Raw genomic sequence first — 26,419 nt, 5'->3', positions numbered from 1 at the left:
AGTGTTACCTGATTGAGATAGTTGAGGCACTTCTCCAAACACCACAGACAGCAGATACAAGTTTTCAGCAGACAGCGAGCACACGCGTTCTCCTGAGGAACAACAGAACCGTGATATGAGAAATTTTTCATTTTCTGACGGTCCTTGAATGTGTCATGAAAATGGCATTCTATTGGAAAAAGAACCAAATCTGAGCTTAATATTGTGCTACCTCATCAAAAACATGAATTTGCTCTAACCAAATTCATTAAAAACCAAACAAATATAATGGGGTACAAAGCGACAGTGAGACAGTAAACGGAGAAACAAGACAAAATGAAAAAAGTGAGATACAAGACAAGAAAAATGAGAAAAAAACAAGAAAAATAAAACATTGAAAAAATGAGGCACAAAACAGCAGAAGGGAGAGAAACTAGGACAAAAAAGGGACAAAATTACAACAAAGACACAACAGACACAAATCAACAAAAATGACACAAAAAAGACACAAAAGAACAAAATGCTACATATAAATGTAAAAAAGAGGAACTAGAAAAGTACTCCTCCAAGGCTGTTCATTCCCCCATAAGCCATTGTTAGAAATGCAGCATATTTTTGTAGAAATGCAGCATTTTTTTAATTAGTGTTCAGCAACATGAAATATATATGCATTTATTCATCGTGTTTTGAGCCATGCTTTTATGTGTGTGTTATGCATGTGTACGTTATGTACGGATACCGAATCACGTGACCTAAATATGTAGCGGGCGGCAGGAATTGATGGGACTCAGAAACACCCCCACAATTTAATCAATAGTTCCTTGTATCATTTCTGATTGGTAAGTCCCGATAAGTCCTCAGCAGTGGATTTGTAGTAGGATCACAGTCATGTGATCGTCAGCAGGCAGCTGACAGTGTTCATTTGTTGTCATGGTTACACTGACACCAGGTCGGCTGCTATGTCGCAATGGGAAACCCTTAACAAATCGGTGGATATATAAGCCGCATCACTGCCAAAATCTGATCACTTGGTCCTTGAGTCATTTCTGACCTTCCTTGAAAATTTCATCCAAATCCATTAGTCTGTTTTTGAGTAATGTTTTTTTAAAGCATAATATGGTCACATCAAATGTTTTGTTTAGTTTTTTTCAACCAACATTCTCTTTATTGTTTTCACAACATAACAAACAGCCTCAACCAGCTGTATTGCTGTAGCCTCAGGCAGGCATTAGTAGTTCTCGGTTGGTCTTTAGTACATGCCTCCTCTCATTTTTCCAGTGAGAGGTCTTCCTGTAGGTCCTCCCTCCACGACCCCAGAAGACCTGCAGATGTTTCTGTACTTTTATCTACCAGGCATTTATACATTTTGGAAATTAAACCCCTCTCGAAACAACTCATACTGTAGACATTTCGGGGATGCAGAACGTTTGATTTCTCAACTGCAGGTATTTAAAAAAGTGATTGTGTTAAATTTATCACACATTTCTCCAAATGTCATCAGCACAAATGGTTGTATTTTTGGTAAGTTTTTAAATGAAATGTAGAATAAAATGATTTTGATGAAGTGTCTGGTCCTTTAGTTTGCCCCTAGTTATGCTGCTATAGGCCTAGGCTGCTGGGGGACCTCTCTGGATGCACTGAGCCCTTCTCTAACTACCTATGTATTTACTATATATACCATTATTGCATTACACTCACTCTGTTTCTCCCTGTGTCCTTTCTCCGACTGTCCCTGGTCCCAGAGCTGGATGCTTCAGATGTGTGGTTGTTCTCCCACCAACTGGCCTAATCTCCATCTGTGGGATGTTGCTGCTGACCTTCCTCCAGCCCACTGCTTCCAGCTGCCCATTTCCACCAATCTACTCTGCATTGCCCTTACTATACTTGATTTGCTCATCTACATATTTTTGAATTTACCACCAGCTATATATGTAGTATATTTAATGCCAGAGCCGTACACCATAGCAGTAAACTATAATTAGTTTCCATGTTAGTTGTACTTTGCATGTATCGTCTGTCATATCATGCATGTATTATACTGTGTGTTTTATTGTCCTTGTGTCCCCCCCCCACCCCTCTATCTCTACCCCTCTACCCCTCTATCTCTATCCCTCTATCTCTACCTTTCTACCTCTTCTGTCCCTCTCAACCCGCCCGGCCAGCAGGCAGATGGGTCCCCCCACATCAGAGCCGGGTTCTGCTTGAGGTTTTTTTCCCTGTTAAAAGGGTGTTTTCCTTGCCACTGTCGCCTTTTGGCTTGCTCTGGGAGTCAGGCATATGGGTTCTAAAGCGTCTCGAGACAATTTGACTGTAATTGGCGCTATATAAATAAAACTGAATTGAATTGGTTTTAAGCTCAGTTTTGGTTAATTTTCTAAACAAAAGTCACACATGATATGTTGAAGAACCTTGGAGGATGAAAATCTTCCATTTCTGTGAGTCAGTTTGGATTTTTTTTTAAAGACAGCATGCCTTTCAAACCTGCCGGTGAGTTTTAGGGTTCAGGAGGTTAAAGGAAGTTCTCCCTACCTTTCCTTTAAGCTGGTTGTGAATGTACATTAGGACAAGTCGGGGGATCTTGACCAGTGTGATGATAAAAGATCCCTTAGCGACGGTGCCCAGGTGGTACCGGACCAGCCGCAAGACCGAGGACAGGATTGGGGTCACCGGGAGTCGGTTTTTGTCCCTGAAACACAAAGTGATATGACCTGTCAGCAGAAGCTTCAGTAAAACAAAGGTGGAGGCTCCACAGTGAAGCACCAGTCTGTGGATGTTGGCAACCAGTGATGCTGTCGATGTCCACGTCTGTCCAGACACATGAAGAACTGTTCGTTGTCTTTTTTTTCATGTATGATTCCAGAGAATAATCTGCAGAGACAAACATGCTGTCTTCACTTCAAGACTCTCAATGTTGCTGCAAAGAAGATACAGATTCTGCAGGTTCACGCATATTTAACTCAGCAGCACAGAAGATCTAAACCAGGGGTGTCAAATATGCGGCCCACGGATTGGACCGTCTGGAGTGGAAAAATTCCGGAGAAGACACTAACTGCAGATTTTAAATTAGTAAAACTACACATTTTAAATAATTTCTAGACCAGGACAAGTTATTTTGATCATAAACTAAAATATTAGATTTTTTTTTGTCATTTTGTCTAATTTTTGTAATATTTTGTTGTGTTCTTGTTTTTTTTTGTCTGACTTTTGTCATTTGTCTTATGTTTTTATCGTTTTGTTTGTGTTTCTTGTCGTTTTGTATTTCCTTTTTGTCTCACGTGTTTTTGTCTTGTTTTAGTCATTTTGTGTTTTGCTTTATTCAATGTTTTGTATCGTTTTTGTCGTTTTGTGTTGTTTTTGGCACGCTTGTGTTGTTAGTCTACTTTTTTGTTGTGTTTTTCATTTTTGTCTTGTTTGTGTCATTTGTGTATTTTTTTGTCTCATTTTTGTCATTTGTCCATTTTTTTCTGCTTTGTAACTTTTTTGTCAAATTTTTTGTCTCTGTTTTGTTTCGTGTCTTTTGTCTCATTTTTTTGTCATTTTGTGTCTTGTTTTTGTCATTTTGCATCAGATTTTTTAAATATTTTGTCTTGTTTTTTTGCCTTTTTTTTGTCTGACTTTTGTCATTTTGATCATCAAGTACAATACTATATCATTCAGTTCCAGACAGCTGTAACTAAATGTTGTGTTCCTTTGTAGAAACACTGTGATCTGCAAGTTGCAATGTGGAAATGATAAACTGATAAACTAATTATGGTGAAATTGAATTAATTTTTAAAAAAAAATTTACAAGATAATTCCTTACAATACAATACAATACAATACAATACAATACAAAGCCTGTTTTCCACTGCAGGAACTTATAGGCTTTTTACTGCTGCCTGAACCTTTGTGCATGTTCTCACTGCAGGAACCATGTCTGTACTGTAGAACCTGTCTGGGAGCTGCTTTCAGATCAAAGCAAAGTTCCTGTTCCAGAGCAGGTGCTTCAGAGTGACCCTGAAAAACTGCTGAATGGGTCTCAACTGTGAACTCAGAGAACATGTTCTATGTCCTCCTGAGTTCCTCGTCCAGCTGCAGTCCTCGCCTCTCTAATGTCTCCATTAATAATGTAATGTTCTCCATATACTCGGACATACATGACTTAAAAGAGAAAAAAGCTATTGTTCTGTTTCATACACGGAACTGCAGTTATGTCAGGTAACGACTGTTAGTTTTGGTCACTGAGTGAATGCCAAAGCTGTTGGATCCTACAGAGGAAACAGAAAGATTTAAAGGATCACTTCACCTTAAGTACCTGCAGTACACACCTCGAGTGAACGTTAGCACCAGATGTGAAGACATTTTCTCCAGGCCTTTAAGAAATACTGCCTTTAAGAGTGGCACACACAACAACAGATATAAAAGCCTCCATCCTAAGACGTTGCTGATGTGGCATGTTAGAAATCAGAAAGGTGTATGGACTCACCTGGTGAAGTAATAAGTGACCACGGCTCCAGCCACCGTCATCTGCTGACAGGCCAGGATGAACTCGCTGATCCAGACCAGACCCACAGCATGGTACCAGGTCAGGTACTGCAGAGGACCCGTCAGCCGGAATTCCGTCAGGCCCGTCTCCTCATTCTGGACCGGGTTACCTGCAGAACCACCGACCAGGACCAGAAAACAGTATCCAGAAGGGACAGAGAGACACAACAGAACATCAGACCAAAAGAGACCAAAAAAATAAAGAAATTCTGATAGCGAGAAAAAGCCTCAGCTGATTTCAATTGCAACACAAGTTCACAGAAAAACTCCGCTAGGGATTTTCATTTCATAAAAAGAATGAAAAAACAGGAAAACTGTTTTTTGTTGGAGTTTGTCGGTGCTGTTTGCTGGTGTTTACTGGTTTTGGTTATTAGTCTTTGTGTCTATAGGTGGAATAAGATGTTGGTGTTTGTTGGAGGTGTTACTGATGCTGTTTGTTGGTGTTTGCTAGTGTTTGTTGTTTGTGTTTGTTGTTGGTGTTTATTGGTGCCGTTTGTTTTTGGTGATTATTGTTGGTGTTTGTTGCTCTTTGTTGTTTATTGGTAGCGTTTGTTTTTGGTGATTATCACTGGTGTTTGTTGGTGGTGCTTGTTGATGCTGTTTGTTTTTGGTGTTTGTTGACGTTTGTTGGTGGTGTTTGTTGCTTTTTGTGTTTATTGGTGGTGTTCAGTGGTGCTTTTTGTTGGTGTTTGTTGGCGTTTGTGTTGCAGAGAGCGGCTGACGGCAGCGACTGACCGGTGGTTCCCAGGAACAGCAGCACCAGGATCCAGTAGATCCAGAAGAGCAGCAGGGCCAGGAAGGTGACGAAGGGCTGCAGGGTGAGCAGCGGCAGGTGGATGAAGACTTTTCCGGCCACGTGGAACAGAGCGATGGTCAGAGCCACCCGCTTCCTCATGAACAGCATCAGCAGCAGCAGGATGATCTGCACACAAACACACACTTAGCCATGCTCTCAACAACAACACACCACCAACCAGGCAGAGAAACCTACAGTGAAGACGGTGGCGGCGACGGCGTAAACCAGCAGCGCCTGGCTGCTGTCCCGGCTGACCTCCACCTCCTCCTTCCCCTCCTTTGTAACTTTGGTGGAGGTGTCGTTCCCATAGAGCCGGTGGTCAATGTAGAGCCACCAGAGGACACTGGTCCCCGCTGAGACAAACAACACAACATGGTGAACACAACACCAACGCACAGCAGAGTTTACAGCTCAAACTCTCAGAAAGCCGCCTCACCGAGGGATCCGAGGACGACCAGAGAGGTGAGGATCCAGACAAGGACGGCAGAGATGTACCGGATGATCACCATGAGGATCATGGAGAGGACTGAAAGACAAAGGAGATGCTGATCCTGCTGTCTGAAGGCTCGGATCTCTCAGTTTAACACTCTGAACCCATTTTTTCCTCATTGTGGGCCCATTTTTCCCCTAAATTAAAACACCTGCATACCTATGCAAACAGCACAACCACGATTACAAGCACAAAGAACTCTAGATGTCATCTGTTCAGTATGACAGTTAGAATGACACAAATTTTACAAAAATATATTAAAAAAAAAAAAATCAACATGTCCACCATTTTCAGTGTCTACAGCTGTTAGAAACACTGGGAAGAATGGAAGCATGTACTACAGGATGTCCTATATTTAACATAACAGTCATATTTAATCTGTGGATTAAACTTTATTAAATGAGATTTCCTGTGTCCAGACTTTAGGGACACCCTGCAGATATCTAGATTTTTACAGCTTCCACAAACTCTATGAGACAGTTTTGTTTCCTTTCTGTTGCTTGGTGTCTCTTCTTTCTCATTTTGTGTCTGATTTGAGGATTCACATCTCTTTAAGACAGTTCTGTCTCTTTGTGATCCTTTTGTCGTCTTTGTCATTTTTCATCTCCCTGTTATCTCGTGTTGTGCTTTACTTGTTTTCTGTCTCCTATCAGGTCTTTTTGTCTCATTTCTGTCAGTTTACTTTTTGTGATTGTTGACTTGTTCTCATTTTTCTTGTTTGTATCATTTTGTGTCTCTCTGGGATGGTTTTGTCTCCTTTCTGTTGTTCTGAGTCTTGTTTTTCTCATTTTTTCTCATGTTTTCTGTGTCATTGGTGTGATATGTCTCTTGGAAATAGTTTTCTCTCTTTTCTTTCATTTAGTCTCTTTCTGTCATAATTAAACAAGTCAGGTTTTCCATTATTGTGTGATCCCAGCTTGCAGTTCCTGTAAAACCTCAGAAGTTCTGTCACCTGGCTGTCGGTCAAAGCTGAGTCAGTCATGGAGAATCAGTCGCACCATGATGTGCAGAATTTTTTTTTTGGAGCAAACGGTTTATTTTTGTTGATTTTTAAAATGAAACATGTAAAATAAAGTGATTTTGATGAAGTGAAGCTCAGATTTGGTGAAGAAACACACATCACTGATGATACCTTGATGGGCCATCTGATAAATGGTTCCATCTGGGTGAGTATTTTACAGATAGAACTTTGACAGATAACATAACTTGTCTGAACCTGCCGGCAGGTGTTGGGGTTCAGAGGGTAAAAGGATTTGACCTCAGCATTCAGGTTCTCACCCAGAGCGAGGACACACAGGCCGATGATGATCTCTTTACTGGCGGCGACGCCGGCGATCAGTCGGTGCAGAACGCTGTTATCTCCCACAAACGTCACCACGGCCTCAGCAAACCGGGCGTAGCAGGAGATGTCCACCGGTGTGCAGCGGTTAAACACTGGTAGCGGTTTGCTGAGGACAGACAGAGAAGAGGTCAGTGGCAGAGCAAGGAGCAGCGGAGGCAAGAAGAAGAGCTGCACGTACCTTGGAGGAACTGGAAGTTTGGGACATTTAGTGAACCTCTCAGGGAGACCAGGATATTTATGACCTGCCAACTCATAGGAGCACAGCTCAGAGCCTGCAAAGCAAAACCCAGGGACAGCAGTGACCAACTTCATCCTCATCACCATCATCATCATCATATTCACCATCATCATCGTCATATTCATTACCATCATCATGAAACTATTCATGTGTCACAGACAAACTGGTCTCTTTGGGTAAATTAATGCTGGATTGTTTAGACGGATAGACAGGTAGACAGCTAGATAGATAGATACTTTATTGAACATTGCATGTTAAGGTGTAACAGATAAACTGGTCCCTCTGGGTAAATGAGTGTCAGTGTAACAGATAAACTGGTCCCTCTGTGTGAATCAGTGACAGATGTTCAGGTGTAACAGGTAAACTGGTCCCTCTGTGTAAATTAGTGCCAGATTGTTAAGGTGTCACAGATAAACTGGTCCCTCTGTGTGAATCAGTGACAGTGGTTCCTTTCTTATTCTACATGAGGAGCTGTGTGCTGCTGATTGAATGTCTGCTGTCACGTTTTAACACGTGTCTGTCTCTAACAAACAGTGAGTGCTCTGAGTTGCAGGGCAGCCATGATGGAGGAAAAACAGAGCAGAGTGGCACCAACGATACGACCCATGTTAATGCTGCCTTTGTTACTGTACTGTGTGTGTGTGTGTGTGTGTGTGTGTGTGTGTGTGTGTGTGTTTGTGTGTTCAGTGCTGTGTGCTGTTTAGTGTGTCCGGTCTGCAGACATTCGATCATCACCGTGACGTGACGGTGACCAACCATCCAACTGCTGACATCACTGCTTCCTCCAGAACAAACCAAAACATGTGGGGTTCAGTGTTTGAGAACCTTCAGTCATATAATACACTGTTCATCTTCAACACTACACCTGCTGTACATGCTGGAAGGTCAGCACCTCACCGTTGAACATGGCGAACCTCTTCAGGTCCTGGTAGGTCTTCAGCTCCTCGGTGGGACACAGAGACACACACAGAGCCATGGACTTAATTTTCCTCTGAACGATGTCAATGTTACAGGGATCCAGGAAGAAGACGAACCTGCAGGAGGTAAAAAAGATGTTTAAAAAAAATGATATGCTGATGGAACATTATCAGGTGGATGAAATACTAGCTCCAACATCACTCAAAAATCATCCAACATGATCGGAAAATTATTAAAAACCACTCAAAACCTGTTTAACATCACTCAAAACTTGTAAAATATGACTCAAAAAGTTTCCTAAATTAATTTAAATTTGTCCAAAATTATGCTAAACTCTAAAATTACACATAATTTGTCAAAAGACTCAAAATACATCCAGAATGACTCAAAACTCATTCACCATCAGTCAAAATCTGTCCAAAATGACAAAAACATTTCTGACACAACATGAAACTCTTCCAAAATATCTCGAAATTACCCCAAAATGACTCAAAATGTGTACAAAATGACTCTAAACAACTCCAACGTGACAAAAACATTCAGAATATAACATGAAACTTCACCAAAATATCTTGAAACATCACCAACATTACTTTTCCAGAATTTCATCGTACACTGTGTACACACGTGGACAAAATTGTTGGTACCCCTCGGTTAATCAAAGAAAAACCCACAATGATCACAGAAATAATTTGAATCTGGCAAAAGTAATAACAAATAAAAATTCTATGAAAATTATGCAATGAAAATCAGACATTGCTTTTGAACTGTGGTTCAACAGAATTATTTTAAAAAATAAACTCATGAAACAGGCCTGGATAAAAATGATGGTACCCTTAACTTAATATTTTGTTGTACAACCTTTTGAGGCAATCACTGCAATCGAATGATTTCTGTAACTGTCAGTGAGACTTCTGCACCTCTCAGCAGGTATTCTGGTCCACTCCTCATGAGTAGACTGCTCCAGTTGTCTCAGGTTTGAAGGGTTCCTTCTCCAGACGGCATGTTTCAGCTCCTTCCACAGATGTTCAATAGGATTTAGATCAGGGCACACAGAAGGCCACTTCAGAATAGTCCAATGTTTTCCTCTTAACCATTCTTGGCTGTTTTTAGCTGTGTGTTTTGGGTCATTATTCTGTTGCAAGACCCATGACCTGCGACTGAGACCAAGCTTTCTGACACTGGGCAGCACATTTCTCTCTAGAATACCTTGATAGTCATGAGGTTTCATTGTACCCTGCATAGATTCCAGACTTCCTGTGTCAGATGCAGTAAAGCAGCCCCAGAACATAACAGAACCTCCTCCATGTTTCACAGTAGGGACACTGTTCTTTTCTTGATATGCTTCATTTTTGCATCTGTGAACATAGAGCTGATGTGCCTTGCCAAAAAGTTCCAGTTTTGTCTCATTTGTCCATAGGACATTCTCCCAGAAGCTTTGTGGCTTGTCAACATGCAGTTTGGCAAATTCCAGTCTGGCTTTTTTAGGATTTGTTTTCAACAATGGTGTCCTCCTTGGTCGTCTCCCATGAAGTCCACTTTGGCTCAAACAACGATGGATGGTGCAATCTGACACTTGACCTTGGTGTTCACCTTTAATGTCTTTAGAGGTTGTTCTGGGCTCTTTTGTTACCATTTGTATTATCCGTCTCTTCCATTTGTCATCAATTTTCCTCCTGCCACCACGTCCAGGGAGGTTGGCTACAGTCTCATGGATCTTAAATGTCTGAATAATATGTGCAACTGTAGTCACAGGAACATCAAGCTGCTTGGAGATGGTCTTATAGCCTTTACTTTTAACATGCTGGTCTATAATTTTCTTTCTAATCTCCTGAGACAACTCTCTCCTTGGCTTCCTCTGGTCCATGTATAGTGTGGTACACACCATGTCAACAAACAGCACAGTGACTACTTGTAACCCTATAAATAGGCCAACTGACTGATTACTAGTTTGTAGACACCTGTGATGCTAATTAGAGGACACACCTTGATTGAACATGTCCCTATGGTCACATTATTTTCAGTCTTTTCTAGGGGGACCATCATTTTTGTCCAGGCCTGTTTCATGAGTTTATTTTTTAAAATAATTCTGTTGAACCACGGTTCAAAAGCAATGTCTGATTTTCATTGGTTAATTTTCATAGAATTTTTATTTATTATTACTTTTGTAGGGTTCAAATTATTTCTGTGACCATTGTTGGTTTTTATCAACAATTTTGTCCACGTGTGTATAATGACAACAAAGCTTTCTTATCTTATTCTATCAAAATGCTGACATGACTCATAACTTGTCCAACATAACTTAAAATGCATAAAATCCTTTCGAAAATTGTTAAAAATTACAAAAATTTTATGACATCATGACATGACACTTGTCCAAAATATCTTGAAATGTACAAAATGACCACTACTCATGAATGTGAGGCGTTTAGGGTTCATCTGTAAACTGCAGCAGCTACTCATGACTGTGAGGCGTTTAGGGTTCATCTGTAAACTGCAGCAGCTACTGATGACTGTGAGGCGTTTAGGGTTCATCTGTAAACTGCAGCAGCTACTCATGACTGTGAGGCGTTTAGGGTTCATCTGTAAACTGCAGCAGCTACTCATGACTGTGAGGCGTTTAGGGTTCATCTGTAAACTGCAGCAGCTACTGATGACTGTGAGGCATTTGGGGTTCATCTGAAAATTGCATAATTGTACTTTCTAAACTGTTTATCTAACAGGGAGGAAATGAACAGAAATCAGAAATAGCTCAAGTCAAGTCATCTGCTGAAAATTCCTGGATTTATTCACAATGAAAAAGCGTCAGTGTTTTAGGATATTTTCTATACCGACAAATCAAAGTAAAGATGTTTTTTTTTTTACCTTAGCTGACATGTTTCGACTGCAACTGCAGTCTTCAGAGCGTCATCTGACGTGTGCTGACGTGTCCTTTTTTATCATGTGACCGGTCTGACAGATCTGTCGGAATCTGTCAGACAGGCCACGCCCCCCGCCGTCCGGTGGTCTCTGGAGGATGGAATCCCAGGTATTAGAGGGTGTAGGACCCCTCGTCCCGGTTCATGGAGCAGCTCGCCCGCTTCCTGATCTCGATGGCCTCCTTGATCCATCGTTTATGCTTGTTGGTCTCCGATGTTACAATCCTCCCCCTGTCCCAGTCCATGATGTGGTTATTTCTTTTGCAGTGATCCGTGATGGCTGATTTTTTGCTTTTTCTTTTTGTGTTCTTGTGAGTCGTCCAGTTGTTTCCTTTTCGCATTCTGTCTGGTGTTCTTTTCGTCTTGTGCTGAATGTTTTCTCGCAAGATTTGCACGGAATCTTGTATATGATGTTGCATTTATTGTCCGGTTCTATTTTGTCTTTGGGGTGGACTAATAGCTGTTGGAGTTTTGTATGTGGTTTTACTGCTGTATTGATGTTGTGTTTTTTCATTATGCGCTGTATGGGTTCTGTTATCCCACGGATCAGTCACTTACAACCTCTCAAAAGCTTTAGTAGAAATCATCAAACCCCTCCTCGGTAAATCAAAACATCACTGCAAGAACTCAAAACAACTCGCACAAGAACTCAACAATATTACAGTACAAAAAGATGACATATTCATTTCACACGACGTAGTTTCATTATTCACAAAAACCCCCGTTGACGTCACACTACATATCATACAAGAGCGACTTAAGAAGGACAGGACATTGAAAAAACGCACAAACCTTACAGTAAATGACATCAGCACATTACTCCGGTTCGTTGCCACATCCACCTATTTTCAGTTCAAAGGAATTATTTACAGTCAAAAAGACGGTTTTGCAATGGGAGATCCACTTTCTGCAATAATGAGTAATTTTTTCATGGAGGACCTACAAACGAAAGCCATCCACACAACACCCACACACTGCAGACCCACACTCTGGAAACGATACGTTGATGACATCCTGGAAATGATATAAACTGGACACACACAAGAACTTACCGATCATCTGAATAACATGGACGACACAGGAAATATACAATTCACGCATGAAGAAGAAATAAACCGGACCATTTCATTTTTGGACTTAAACATACACCACAGAGAAGATGGCAGCATTAAGATCACAGTTTACAGGAAACCTACACACACAGACCAGTACCTCCTCTGGACATCAGAACATCCCACAGCTCACAAACTATCAGTAGTTAGAACACTTTATGAATGGACCAGAACCTCCTCTGGACATCAGAACATCCCACAGCTTACAAACTATCAGTAGTTAGAACACTTTACGAAAGGACCAGTATCATAACAGATGATAAAAACAAACAGGAGGAGGAAACACACATCAAGAACGCACTCACACACTGCCAATACCCGACATGGGCCATCAACAAAGGAAAACAACAAGCTAAAAACAAAGTAAAAAAACAAAAAGAAACACAAACAAAACGCACAGAACAACAGGACAATAAAAACAAAGACATAATCACCATCACATACATCCGTGGGATAACAGAACCCATACAGCGCCTAATGAAAAAACACAACATCAACACAGCAGTAAAACCACATGCAAAACTCCGGCAGCTATTAGTCCACCCCAAAGACAAAATAGAACCGGACAATAAATGCAACATCATATACAAGATTCCGTGCAAATCTTGCGAGAAAACATACATTGGAGAAACAGGCAGATCATTCAGGACAAGACGAGAAGAACACCAGACAGAATGCGAAAAGGAAACAATCGGACGACTCACAAGAACACAAAAAGAAAAAGCCGAACAAGAAAACAAAAAATCAGCCATCATGGATCATTCCAAAAGAAATAATCATATCATGGACTGGGACAAGGGGAGGATTGTAACATGGGAGACCAACAAGCATAAACGATGGATAAAGGAGGCCATCGAGATCAGGAAGCGGGCGAGCTGCTCCATGAACCGGGACGAGGGGGACTACACCCTCTAATACCTGGGATTCCATCCTCCAGAGACCACCGGATGGTGGGGGGCGTGGCCTGTCTGACAGATTCCGACAGATCTGTCAGACCAGTCACATGATAAAAAAGGACACGTCAGCACACGTCGGATGACGCTCTGAAGAAGACTGCAGTTGCAGTTGAAACATGTCAGCTAAGGTGAAAAAAAAATATCTTTACTTTGATTTGTCGGTAGAAAAAATAACGTTATCCTATGATAATTAACGACAAAATGAACATCATCCAAATAAAGCGTCAGTGTTTTCCAAAATCAGGCACCTCATATTTCTACTTTTGTAGCATCTCAATATCGGCGTCTGCTCAGCAAAGCGCAGGACGGCTTTAGATACATTCAAGACAGCAAAAGAAGCTCGTATAGGTAGTGGAGCTACAAGGTTAGCATCAGAGCTAACAGCTGGAATAACTCTAGTTTGTGGTGTCATGTGAAGGCAGCATCCAGTCAAACCAGTGCTGAGCTGATGTGCTGCCAGCTGCCCACTCTGCCCAGTTTGATAAGACTTGAGTCTTGAGCAGGAGACCGAGTAAAAATAGAAGTCGAGATTCAGCAGAGGAGGATGAAAGCTGAGCAGAATGTCAGAATGTGGACGTGGGAGAAACGTGTGACTCGACTCAACAACAAACCCAACAAAGAGCCTGCAGAGATTCAAGCCTACGCTGGAAAACCTCTGCGCTGCAACGCTTCACTGTTCCTCTCCTACAGCGACGGCAGTCCGGCCCTGAGATCACCTCAGAGCAGCCGTGAACACCTGTCTCCAGCTGAACACAACGGATCCGTTCCAAACCGCAAAAGCTGCAAATAAGGACCTGAGTTATGCAGCGTGGCTGTTTACTTATTTGTTGTTATTCCATTTTTACAGCCCCCACAAACTGAGACAGCTGTTCCTCCTCTCTCTGTCGTTTTGTGTCTCGTTTTCTTGTTTTTGTGAGTAATTTGTCTCATTTTGTGCATTTTGTGGCTTGTTTTTGTTTTTTTCTTTGGAAAGTTTTATCTCCTTTCTGTCGATTTGTGTCTCAATTTACTTTTTTGTGTCATTTTGTCTCCACATATTACACAGATTTGCCTCATTTACAGGGTCATAGCCTGTTTTGTATCACATTTCTGACATTTTGTGTCTTGTTTTAGTTAACATCTTAATTTTGTCATTTTGTGTCTTGTATTTGTCAATACGTGTCTTGTTTTCATTGCTTTGTGTTGTTTTTGTTGTTTGCATCTTATTTATATCATTGTGTATGTCTTTGTGGTGGTTTTGTCTGTACATACTATAATTATTCAGCTATTTCCATCTTTACAACCTCTACAGACTTTTCCTCTCTCCTCTGCTCATCATCAGTAGAAAGACATTTCACCATGATGGATGGATCTCCAACAACTTCCTCCAATAACTTCCTCCAATGTTCACTGTTTCTGATCCATGCTGCTTTTATTTTATTGATCCAGTATGTTTGATTCCCCTCCCAGTCTCTCTTGTCGTCCCCCCACACTGCCTGCAGTTCAACATGAAAACTCTGTGAATTTTTCACAGCTAAGTCAGAATCGCTTTGTGCAAACTCTTAATTTTTTCCAGACATTTAAATGAGATGTAGAACAGAATGATTTTGTTAAATATCATGTTTCAAAGCTTAGATTTGAACAGAACTTGCATGATATGTTCAAAAATTGCCACAAAGTTCTGATTCTTTGTGTTTTTACATAATAGTAAACAAATGCTGTATTTCTGACAATGCCATATGGGGGAATGAGCAGCCTTGGAGGAGTACTGTGCTCTCTGAGTGCTTTTCTTATATTTTGTTGGTGTCTCACAGTAATGATCCATCGTGTTTCAAAGCTATTACACAATAAATATTGAAATGAAGCTTTAAAAAAAGTATATAACAAGCACAATTAGATATTTTCCTGAAATCATTGAGCCCTACTGGACACTTTTTTTCCCGGAAAACTACCCGTGTGTTTATAGCAACTGAAAGAATTTATTTCACAACTGTTCCACATATTTATATTTTTCTACTTTATGTTATGTTGAAATTTTAGATGTGCAAGAAATATTTAGTGGCTTACTGGATACAGGCAAGCCTTTTTGCACACTGTATATTTGTTCTGACATTACTATTTTTTCCCATTGTAGGTTGTTCTACATATTTGCACAATGCATATTCTCTGTGCTGTATAGTTTGCACATTACATACTACACACATTTCTATTGTCTCACTCAGACTCTTCAGTATGTTTGAGTAATTCTGTGAAATGTTTTATGTTCAGCATGGGATGATGCTGCAGTTCTGCTAATGAGTCACTGCTCTCAACGTCTGTCAGCATAACTAATGCTCAGCTCTCCCACAGGACCCCGAACGCACCGTGGTGATCAGGTGCCAGGACGAGCCACAATGACCAGTAAAAATACTGCACCATCACAGCACCTCACTGTGCAGTACTACAAAAATACACACAACCAAAGACACCAGAAAACACCACAGAAAACACTGAAAATACAACCAACATATGTGACAGGTATCCTGGTAATATACAACAAACAACACTGCAAAAATACCACCTTTATCTGTTGATTAGTGTCATTAGACACTAAAATACCACCCTAATGAACTAAAACTATATCTACTAAACCTGCCATGACCACCTTTAAAAACTAAAACTCTCAACGTTACTCAGTTAAAACATTGTTATGCATCAGTTTTGTCACCATTATACACCAAAACCCCTGGACTCACACACATCAAAAGAAGAGCTGCAACGATTCATCAATTAGTTGTCGCTTAGTAATAACAATCACTAACTACTTTGAAAACTGATCAGTTACTCAGTCATTTTTCATAAAAACAATCTAAATTCTGAGATTGCAGCTTCTTAAATGTGAATATTCTCAGGTTTCTTTCCTTCAATGTGATGAATTTTGATTTATTTTGAAAATTTTTGTAGTTGCTTTGAACCTTTATTTTTAGCATTTTCTGGCAAATCTTGAATCGTTTTGGACATTTCTTGTTATTTTGAGTGAACTATGTCATTTTGAACATTTGTTAGTATTTTTTGGGGGTAAGTTTTGGGTGATTCATTCAGTAACTGCTACAACAAACTGTAATTTTTCTGACTTCTGGTCGCCAACAGCTGATCTCAGATCTGAACTGAATTGCGTCTGAATGAATGTAGAACTATTCTGATAATCAATTTGAGTAATCATTTAATAAAAACTGTGAAAATTCTGTAATCGCAGCTTCTTAAATGTGAATTTTTTTTTCCTCCTCTATGACAGTAAACTGAATATCTTAAAATACTGATCCACATTTTTCACCGTTTTCTGAACATTTAGAGACCAAACAGCCGATGAAACCAACCAGAAAGTAATCCACAGTGAAAATGACAGTTAATTGCAGCTTTATAATCAACAAAACAAAACAGTGTGGTGCATTAAGTGACAGCACAGTGAGACACCAGAGATCTGAACTACGAAGCAGGTTCAACACAGCCAGGCTTTCTTTGTGTAAGTTGGCTGGACAAAACCTACAGGAGGCGTTAAACGTGTTATTTGATGCTTGTTCTACACAAAATAAAATGACTGTGTGGTGCTGCTTCAGTCAACAGGTTGTTTAAATAGAGAACAATGAGGAATATAGAAACGTATGATGGTAAAAGAGCTGCAACTGGAAATGATGCAAGACAGGAATACTGGTAGAAAACAGTTAAATGTGCGTTCATATATTAATTGTACTGATCAGTGCAGCTGACTATTTCTGACAGCTGCACGATAAACATATTAAACTTGATATTGTATCGAAGTGCATTTAGGTCTGACACTGTCCCATAATGCAGGACATCACTTTAATTTGTGGCCAAATCAAAGTGAATTAACGTTACAGATTGAATATTCTCTGCAATAAATACCAGTAGAATAATCAATGTGTTCTATCAGCTGCAGTACCAGCAGAGTAAACAGACTTAGCAGCAAATCAGGATCAAACTTAACATATTCATACGATTTCTGCATCACCAACTGTAGGTTCCCATGGCAATGTGATGCATACAGTGTGTGTCACTGTAACTGTACTGCTTCAATCAGTGGTTTTAGTAACATTCAGCTCAAGATGTTTGCAGATAAAACATTCTTCTCAGCTGAGAATCTGTATCGCTCATAAATAAACAACAGGAAACACTTCATTTAAAGGGATATGCTTCTTACAGCTGATTCAAATCAGAAACTCTCAGCAAAACCTGCTCCAGACCAGCTTAGCTCCACGGTATCAGTTACAATGGAGATCTAATCAGGTTAAAACAGAGCCACTGAAAACTCTGACCTTCAGCTCAACCTACCTGCTAACCCACTAATCTCACGTCGTGGTCCAGACCTACTTACTTTCTGTCGCTGTGGTCGAGGCCGCTCAGCCGGACGCCTTCGATCTGTTCGTTGCGTTGGCCGCAGGTGTTTCCGTAGCTGTCATATCCGAAGACGAGGCGAGCAGCGCCGCCGGTGACGATGGTGAAGCCGCAGATGCTGCCCTGAGGGACAGAAAGATGGCAACTATCAGCAGGACTTACTCCAGCGAGGATCTACAGGGCCAAGAGGAAGCTGTGAAAACATCAGCTACAGCCAGTCACAGTAGAGCTGTGGTCCAGCAGAGAAAGAGCTGGACTGAACTCATACCGACTCTCCAATAAAAACCAGCAGGTATCAGCAGATGAGTTAAATATTCCACAGAGCTGAGTGACTCTACCTGCTGCTTCATCAGCCTAAATGTATTCTTAACCACATAAACAGCCACTAGTAGCAGCCGATGATATCACTGCATGCTGGTTATTTTCTACTGAAACCATGTTAACAGTCTGGGAGCACGGCTGCTGCACATGTTCATAGAATGAAAACATATCAACTGGTGATTCAGAACAAGCACTACTGAGGAAAACAACACAGAGCAGAAAGCTTCTGTTTTAGATGATCTGATATACAAACTGCTGTCTGCAAAGTTGAAACTCCACTTTCTGAACAAAATTCAGAAACACGAATGACTTCTTTGAATTCAGATAGTTTAGAGCAGACTGCTTGCTCTGTTTGTCTCCTTCTGCTCTTTTTGTGTCTTTGTGAGCATATTCGAACCCTTAGTGTCTGTTTAGAGTCATTTTACACGTCTTTGTCATCCTTTTCTTCATGTCTTTTTGCTGCTGTGCTTCTGTTTGCATTGGTTTTACATCCGTTTGTGTTCATTTTAATCAGTTTGAATCTCTTTTTGGTCATTTGGCTGATAATCCTGTCCATTTTGCATGTCTTCATTTCTTGTTTTTCGTATCTTTGCTGCCATTTGACATCTAGTAGTTTTAGTGCGTGTCCAAGAGGTGCTTTAATGCCAGTTTTAATCTTTATGTTCATTTTATGTCTCTTTGTATTTCTCTTCCTAGTTTTTAGTGTGTCTTTGTTGCTGTTTTGCGTGTCGTCGTGGTTGTTTTGTGTCTCTGTATGCATTAGTTTCACATCTGTTTGTGTTCCTTTTGCATTTCTTTCAGCCTGTCTTATTCTATTTCTGGTCATTTTGTGTGTCTTTTTTTATTGTTACTCCACCAAGGAACACGGCAGAGTTCTGTGACGATGGGTGTACGTTTGTCTGTCCGTCTGATATTCAGTCTGTGTGCAACATTACTCAAAAACCGACTAACGGATTTGGATGAAATTTTCAGGGAAGGTCAGAAATGACACAAGGACCAAGTGATTAGATTTTGGCAGTGATGCGGCTTATAGTCTGGATCCATGGCTTTGTTAAAGATTTCTGTATCATTGTGAGATAGCAGCATAGCGTCACTGTAACTATGACAACAAGTGAACACTACGTCAGCTGCCTGCTGATGATCACATGATTGCGATCCTACTACAAATACACCACTGAGGACTTATCAGGACTTATCTGTCCGAAATCATACAACGACTGAGCAGGCTTGGCAGAGTACTGCGCTCTGAGTGCTTTTCTTGTTTACTTTGCATTTATTTTTTTCATAGGTTTGTGTTTCTTTGCAGCTAATTTACATCTACTAGTAACTTTGTGTTTCGTCCAGTTAGGTTTATGTCTTTCAATCAGTATCTGTGTCCATTTTGTGTCTGTTGGCATTTGATTTTGTTTCTCTATGGTGGATTTGCGTGTCTTTCTGGGCTTTCGACCAGTCTAAAGCTGTGAAAACACAGGGGTGTTCATAGATAGTTCCAATATAGAAAAGCTCCAGAAATAATGGATTCATTCTGAAAGGCAGATCGACCAGCTGACCCATCAGTCGACCTTCACTCTACAGAGCTGCTTCACAGAGTTCTGTAACTTGTCATTTGTTATCAAAGCTGAACTGCTCTCCTGTGGTCCGTTTTGACGATGTTGGATTGCTGAGTGAAGAGCAAAACCTGACAGAATCCAGCTGCACTCAGCAATCCAGTGAAAACTCTGGACATGTTTGATTCTCTCTTGGGGTTCTTGACAGTTTCACGGTTCAGTTTGCACATTTAAACAGCTGTGTGTTTCTGAAGCTACTGACATCCCATCTTCCACTGTGTTTTCACAGATCGAGTTCAGTTCTATGATCTGATCTTTAACTTAGCATCATCTGACAGTTAAAGGCTGCATTCAGCTAGTAGGCCGTGTGCTATTATTATAGTCAGAAGGCAACAAAGAATATTTCTTTATACCGTCTCCACCACAGTACACTAAGCTTTGTCCTCTTTTAGCTGTACTGAGCTACAGCTGATATTTTAGTAGTTTTATGTTCATTTACACACAGAAACATGTGCAAAATAGGGAATATAAATACAGTGTTGTGCAAAAGTTTGAGGTCACAATTAGGTTTGCTGTTGTAGCAAAGTTATAATAAACATAAAGGAAACTATTCACAGAAATATACAGGGAACATCTTCAGAGTATTAAACCCCACAAAAAATCCACTTCAAGTTTTCTCCAGGCTGAGGTCAGTATTCAAGGTGACCTCACTGATCTTTAACCCTGTTGGTTCGACTGTCTCCAAGTGTTCTTCAGTTATCTTGTGGTTTTTTTTTTTTATAGAATGCTTCTCTCACTATTCTTTTTCACATTTTGTTTGTTTCTCAGTTCTACACAGCGTTTCTAATATTCAGTTCATCACTGTTTTATCAGCTTCACATCTAGGTTCATGTTTTTGACGTTTGGTGTATTAATGGTCAGATTTTGGACTTTTTCTGCATTAATATTCAGGTTTTGGACATTTTGGTGTGTTAATATCATGGTTTCTGACATTTAGTACAGTCATTTCCAGATTTTTGATGTTTAGGTACATTCATATTCAGATTATTGGCATTTTAATGTGGAAATATTCAGGTTTTTGACACGTTGATGTGTTGTTACTCAATGTTTCCCATTTGGTGCATTCATATTCAGGTTCCTGACATTTTGATGTGTTAGATGTTTTTGTGAGTTAATAGTCTGATTTTTGACGTTTTGGTACATTAATGTTTAGGGTTGTTTTACATTTTGGTCCTTTAATATTCAGGTTTTTGATCTTATAGTTCCTTATTAGCCAGTTTTTTTTGACGTTTGGTGCATTAATATTCAGGTTTCTGGCATTTTTCAGCAGTAATAATCATTTTGGCTTGCTAATATTCAGATTTTTGACATTTTTATGCGTGAATAACCATGTGTTTGACGTTTGGTGCCTTCATATTCAGGTTTTTCAGATTTTGGTGTGTGTTGTGTTAGATGTTTTGGTGCATTATTTTTCAGGGTTTTGATCCTGTAATGTGCTAATAGTTGAGTTTTTGCCATTTGGTGCATTATTATGAAGGTTTCTGACATTTGGTATGTGAATATACTGCTGTTTGAAGTTTAATACGGTCATATTCAGGTCTAATATCCAGGTTGTTGATGTGTTGATGCATTAAAATTCAGGGTTTTGATGTGTGGTGCACATGGGTGCGATGTCATCCAGGTTTCAGACATGTTGGTGCATTGATTTACAGTCTTTTAAAACATGAATGTATTCAGGTTTTCAGTGTGCTTGGGGTTACTGTTGTGCTGAAAAGAAAAGCAGTTTCTAATCAGACACTTTTCCCGAAGGAATTGTGCAATGAATCTAAATATATCTGTACATTTCAGCATTTAGAATTACATTAGTTCAAATAATATCTTTGTTTTTGGACATTTTGGTATGAAAACAGTTCAATACGTCCTGAGCATGTGTTAAACTCTTTTGTACAGACAACATGAGATTTATTGATCATCTGCTATTTTCCAGCAGGTTTCAATCAACACATGTCCAAAAGTTCTCATTGATGGTTTCAACGACTGTTTGATCTGCCTGTTTGATTCCACGTTCAGTCTGAATCCATGTTTGTTGCTGTTGAACGTTGCGTACTGCAGAGGTGAAATCGTTGGAAGCTAACAGATCAGAGCAGGTCTCAGTCACATCACTCCATTCAAACTGCCACATATTCTGACAGACAGAAAATCTGAATTTAGCATCAGCAGTATCATTCTCAAAGGCAAATCAGCAAACCAGAAGAAGTCCTGCAAAGAATGTAGAAGGACTATGACCCTTCTGATCAGTAATGCTCTCTGTGGAAGGACAGCAGCCAAGACACCATTTTCCAAGAAGGGGAACAGGGCAGAAAGGCTGAAAATATGCAAAAGCTCACAGTGACTGGAGTGAACATCAATGGAAAAGAGCTATGTGGAGCGATGAGTTAAAGTTTGAAATGTTTGAGTCCAATCATTGACAACATCTGATGAGAGGGGTACAAGAAACAGTGTTGTTGAGCTTTTGTCTGAAGCAATGGAATCATGAACGCTGACAACAACCTGGATACTAACGCATCTAAATATCAAAAATCTAAATATTAAAACATCAAAATCTCAAAATAAATCCATGAAAACATCAAAAACCTGGATATGAATGCACCAAGATTCCCAAAACAAGAACCCTGATAAAACAGTAACACTGATGGATAGTCCAGATCTGAACATGAGACGCTATGTGGACAGATCATGTGGACAGAGAAACAAACAAAGTCTAAAGAAGAACTGTAGGAGGCACTAAAGGAAGATTTCTATAATAAACCACATGATAAGTGAAGAAAACTTGAAGACAGTTGAGCCAAGAGGGTTAAAGATCAGCAGAAAGGAGAGGTCACACTTCTCCTGTAGAACACATTTGGTTCTGAAAGCGTTTTCACCACCATGTCCATATTTTCTGTAATTTCCTATTTCCTCTTAATGAAGACTCTGAGAAATACACATGAATGATTATATCATTGTAAAGACATCAAATCGAATTGTGGAGTAAGACTTGGCCAAGTTTCAGTGAATGCAACAATGGTGTCTGAATCAATGTAAATGTTGAATGATCCACACATATGTAAGGTGTTTTCACAATGCTCTCATTTACCGATTCACACACACACACAGGTTTGCCCACTTTGCCATGCTTCAGAGGGATCGACCAGCCAACCTTGCTATTAGTGGATAACCCTCTTCCTCATCTAAGCCACAGCCACCCTATGTGTAGCAGGAGCCAGCCCGTTTCACAAAACCTGGAGAAATCAACATGACAAAAACCTGAAATGTTAATACAACAAAACGTTTAAATATTCTACCATTCCACAATTTTCATTTAGCAGACGCTTTTATCCAAAGCGACGCACATCTCAGAGTGGATATAACACAATCAAGGATCTAGTCAGGAGAAAACAACCTGGATAAGAGCCATAAAAGTGGGGGAACGACATGCAGCAAATGGCCGTGGGCTGGATTTGAACCCAGGACCGCTGCGTTGGGGACTATAGGTCGTGTTTATCTGTCTATGGGTCGCCAACTCAACCATTTGAGCTACCGGGACGCCCCAGTCCTTTCTTAAAGACCGAGAGAGATTCTGCAGATGGAACAGTAACTCGTTCCACCACCAGGGAACCACAGAGGAGAAGAGTCTAGCTATGGACCGGCCATGTTGTGGTGGTTGGATCAGGCGGGAGGAAGTGTACACCTGAATGAGAGAATTTAGGTAGGAGGGAGCTGTGTGAATATTAAAGCACCACTGTACAGGAAAGCAGGAAATTAAAGCATCCACCATTATCTATACACTACTTAATTCTCATTAGGGGAGCTGGAGTCTATCCCAGCTGACTTATGGTGAAGGCAGGGGACACCTGGACAGGTAACAGTCTATCACAGGGCTACACATAGAGACAAACAATCACACTCACATTCACACCTACAGACAATTTAGAATCCCCAGCTGACCTCAGCATGTTTTTGGACTGTGGAAGGAAGCTGGAGAACCTGGAGAAAACCCACACATGCACAGGGAGAACATGCAAACTCCATGCAGAAAGATCCCAGGAAGGCTGAGAAGCAAACCAGGGATCTTCTAGCTGGGAGGCAACACTGCTAACCACTGAGTTACCGTGCTGCTCTGAATTTAAAGCATCCAAAAGCAAAAATATATAAACAAATAAACAATGATTTTAACACACCACAGTGTTATGAACCTGGAAATTCACACAAATATGACTAAAATGGATGTTAATGCAAAAAAGTGTCAAAACCCTGAATACGAATGCACCAAAGTATCAAAAACCTCATTTTAGTCATTTATTCAGTTAGCTGAGCATTTCGTTCACAAACATTTCAGAGAGCAAAACACACTAACAGGAGCTGAAGTTCAGTTTTGTTCTTTACAGCTGTTAGGAGCAGCCTTTCATCTGAACTGCACACATTCACAGAAAACAGCTTTAACTTCATCAATAACTGATCCCGACATGGAGACTCCAACAGCAGACCACACTCTGGACTGTCCTTCACCTCAGAGTCACAGTCAGTCCTGAATCCTGAATCCCTCACAGCGGGACAGTATTCCACCGGTAAAGTCTGCTGACAAAAATCTAAATTTTTTTTTTGTAACAGGGTTTTATCAGGGATATTTTTCCACGTCACAGCAGCATATTTGCATCAGTGACTGTATTGATACTAAACAGAACGTCACACTTGTCATTATTATAGAAACTACGGAGATGGAGCACAGCAGCAACTACAGAACACCACAGTTAGCTGTAGATAGATAGATAGATAGATAGATTAAACAGTGTGTCTTCTCACAGGGTAATGCCACACATACACACACACGGAAAACATCTGGCTGCTGTCATTGTGTTGGACTACATCACTGAGTGTCGGTGCTGATGGTTACCATGCCGACGCAGAAGACGGTGAAGAGCAGGAACCAGGGCAGGTCGGTGCAGCTCCGGTCCTCCAGCGGTCTCCATTCTCTCTTTGTCCTCTGAAACACACACAAACACGGTCACGGTGAGACCACAGCCAGGCCTGCAGCACCGGGCCGGGCCGGGCCGAGCCGGGCCTGTCCCAGACTCTGCGTTCGGCTCGGCTCGGTGTCACTAATCAGAACATCTCCGTTGTGTTTACCGGGACCAGGCAGCGGAGCGGGGCCGCTAGCAGGCCCGGTAACCCGCCTGTTCCCGGGACGAGCTAATTGGATTATGAGCGCTGCTGGCTCTAATCCCAGCTCGGCCCTCTCGGCTGCCCGGGACCGCTGTTCTTGACACGGCAAGAAAACAAACACGCACCGGTGCTCCGCTGAAGGACACCTGGGATGATGGTCCGAGCCGAGCCGGACCGGGCCAGGCCGTGCTTACCTCCGCGCTACCGCAGCATCCCATTGCAGTCAGGGTGGACGTGCCCGGAGCTTCACGGAGCCTCACGGAGCTTCACGGAGCTTCAGCTCAGCAGCAGCGGGGGTCTGGAGCCCGACAGGCGGGGGGAGGAGACGGACAGCTCCGCGAGATGCCGCAGACCGAGCCCGGAGCGGAGACGGTCCCGACGGTCAGACTGAACGCTCCGGCTCGCTGTGCATGCTACTGTCAGAGCCTCCTCCGGTTACCGTACAGAGCGGGGATTAACGGCCGAGGATTTGTCCGCCACACTTCCTGGTGGGCCGTCAGGTGCTGCGGCCATTCATCTCATTGCGCATGCGCAATTAGCGGCGCCGCCGGAGCGGAGCAGAACAACAAACCAGGATGCAGCTGCAGTACCGCCTCTGACCGCTGAGTGCACTGCAACGGAAGAGTGGCGCTGTTCGCTCCTTTACACAGCTGTATCCAGAGAACACTGAACGTTTTTCCTGCTGGAGACTCGGACCAGCTTTCTGGCACAATTACTGCATATTTCTACAAATATCAGCCCCTTTTCACTCAGACGCAAACACAACAAAAATTAAAAACTTTTAAAACTCAATCTGCCCTAAACCTGTGATAATACAACACCACTGGAAATCAAACTAACATCTGCTGCATTTCTATTTTAATTATTTAAAAAAAAAAAAAAAAAAAAAGCAGATATGAGACCAACATAAACAGTAAAGTGAAATGATCCAAGTGGCAAAATAACAGGGAACATAAAATAACACCAAACACAAACTGGGCTGTAGCACAACTGGACAGTTCTCACATCATTCAGGACAGTTTTTTGAGTCAATACATGCTGTTGCATTAATTTATGATTTAGAGCCAAAGTGTTATATTCAGAGTGTGCTGTAAAATGGAAAATAAAGCCTCAGAGATCTGTTAAAGTACAACACCTGAGTAACCAGGACTGTTCTGAGCTGTCAAACTGAAGAAACAAAAGCAGCGACCTGTCGTTTACCTTCCTGAGCCGAACCTGCTGCTGAGAGCTGGAGGAGAGGCGTTTAGGGTCCATGGTCCTGGAGGGTCCTGGAGGGTCCTGGAGGGTCCTGGAGGGTCCTGCAGAGTTGTGGTGCTGCTGTCAGTGTGAGCACAGCAGTGATGTGGGTCTGATCAGACTGCTGAGGACAGAGAGCTTTTGTCTTATTGTTGACTGTTGTACCAGGCTGAACACTGAGAGTGAACTTGTATTACTCATGTTGTGGGGACAAAAATCCTGTTCAGGCCACTACAGTATAATCTGTTTTCCCATCAAAGTCAAACACTATTAAAAAAAAAAAAAGGAAAGAAAAAACATTGTTTTCACAGTTTTTTCTTGTTATTTTACAGATGTTCTGTTTTGTTAGATTATAAATAATACCTTGTAAAATCACAGTGATAAAGTAGTAATTCACATGTTCACCCACAAACAAAGGACCAGAAGTCAATCTGTAGTTTTAAATATGGTAATTTGAGCTATTGTTTAC

General features: G+C 41.1%; 1 protein-coding gene across 3 annotated transcripts in view; it reads right to left on the bottom strand.

Moving 5' to 3' along the window:
- The window catches only part of slc44a1b (solute carrier family 44 member 1b), a 32,901-nt gene extending 6,842 nt beyond the window's left edge, over positions 1–26,059 (bottom strand). The window contains exons 1-12 of one of the 3 annotated variants that reach the window (XM_035950841.2): positions 25,915–26,059; positions 24,446–24,535; positions 17,625–17,767; positions 8,267–8,403; positions 7,310–7,403; positions 7,068–7,237; positions 5,736–5,825; positions 5,495–5,652; positions 5,239–5,425; positions 4,445–4,613; positions 2,509–2,665; positions 9–92 (exon numbers count right to left, since the gene is read on the bottom strand). In XM_035950841.2, coding sequence (XP_035806734.1) covers positions 9–92; positions 2,509–2,665; positions 4,445–4,613; positions 5,239–5,425; positions 5,495–5,652; positions 5,736–5,825; positions 7,068–7,237; positions 7,310–7,403; positions 8,267–8,403; positions 17,625–17,767; positions 24,446–24,535; positions 25,915–25,968 — 1,533 coding nt within the window. In that variant the 5' untranslated portion in view covers positions 25,969–26,059. Of the gene's footprint in view, positions 1–8; positions 93–2,508; positions 2,666–4,444; positions 4,614–5,238; positions 5,426–5,494; positions 5,653–5,735; positions 5,826–7,067; positions 7,238–7,309; positions 7,404–8,266; positions 8,404–17,624; positions 17,768–24,445; positions 24,536–24,908; positions 25,260–25,914 lie in introns of those variants that run through there. The other 2 variants (XM_035950842.2, XM_023276039.3) reach the window with 2 other exon arrangements.
- Between the last annotated feature and the right edge of the window lie 360 nt (positions 26,060–26,419).

The sequence above is a fragment of the Amphiprion ocellaris genome, chromosome 13, assembly GCF_022539595.1.
Source record: "Amphiprion ocellaris isolate individual 3 ecotype Okinawa chromosome 13, ASM2253959v1, whole genome shotgun sequence".
Taxonomy (NCBI): domain Eukaryota; kingdom Metazoa; phylum Chordata; class Actinopteri; family Pomacentridae; genus Amphiprion; species Amphiprion ocellaris.
The sequence above is the reverse complement of the archived record's forward strand: the minus strand, read 5'-3'. Positions and strand labels throughout refer to the sequence as shown.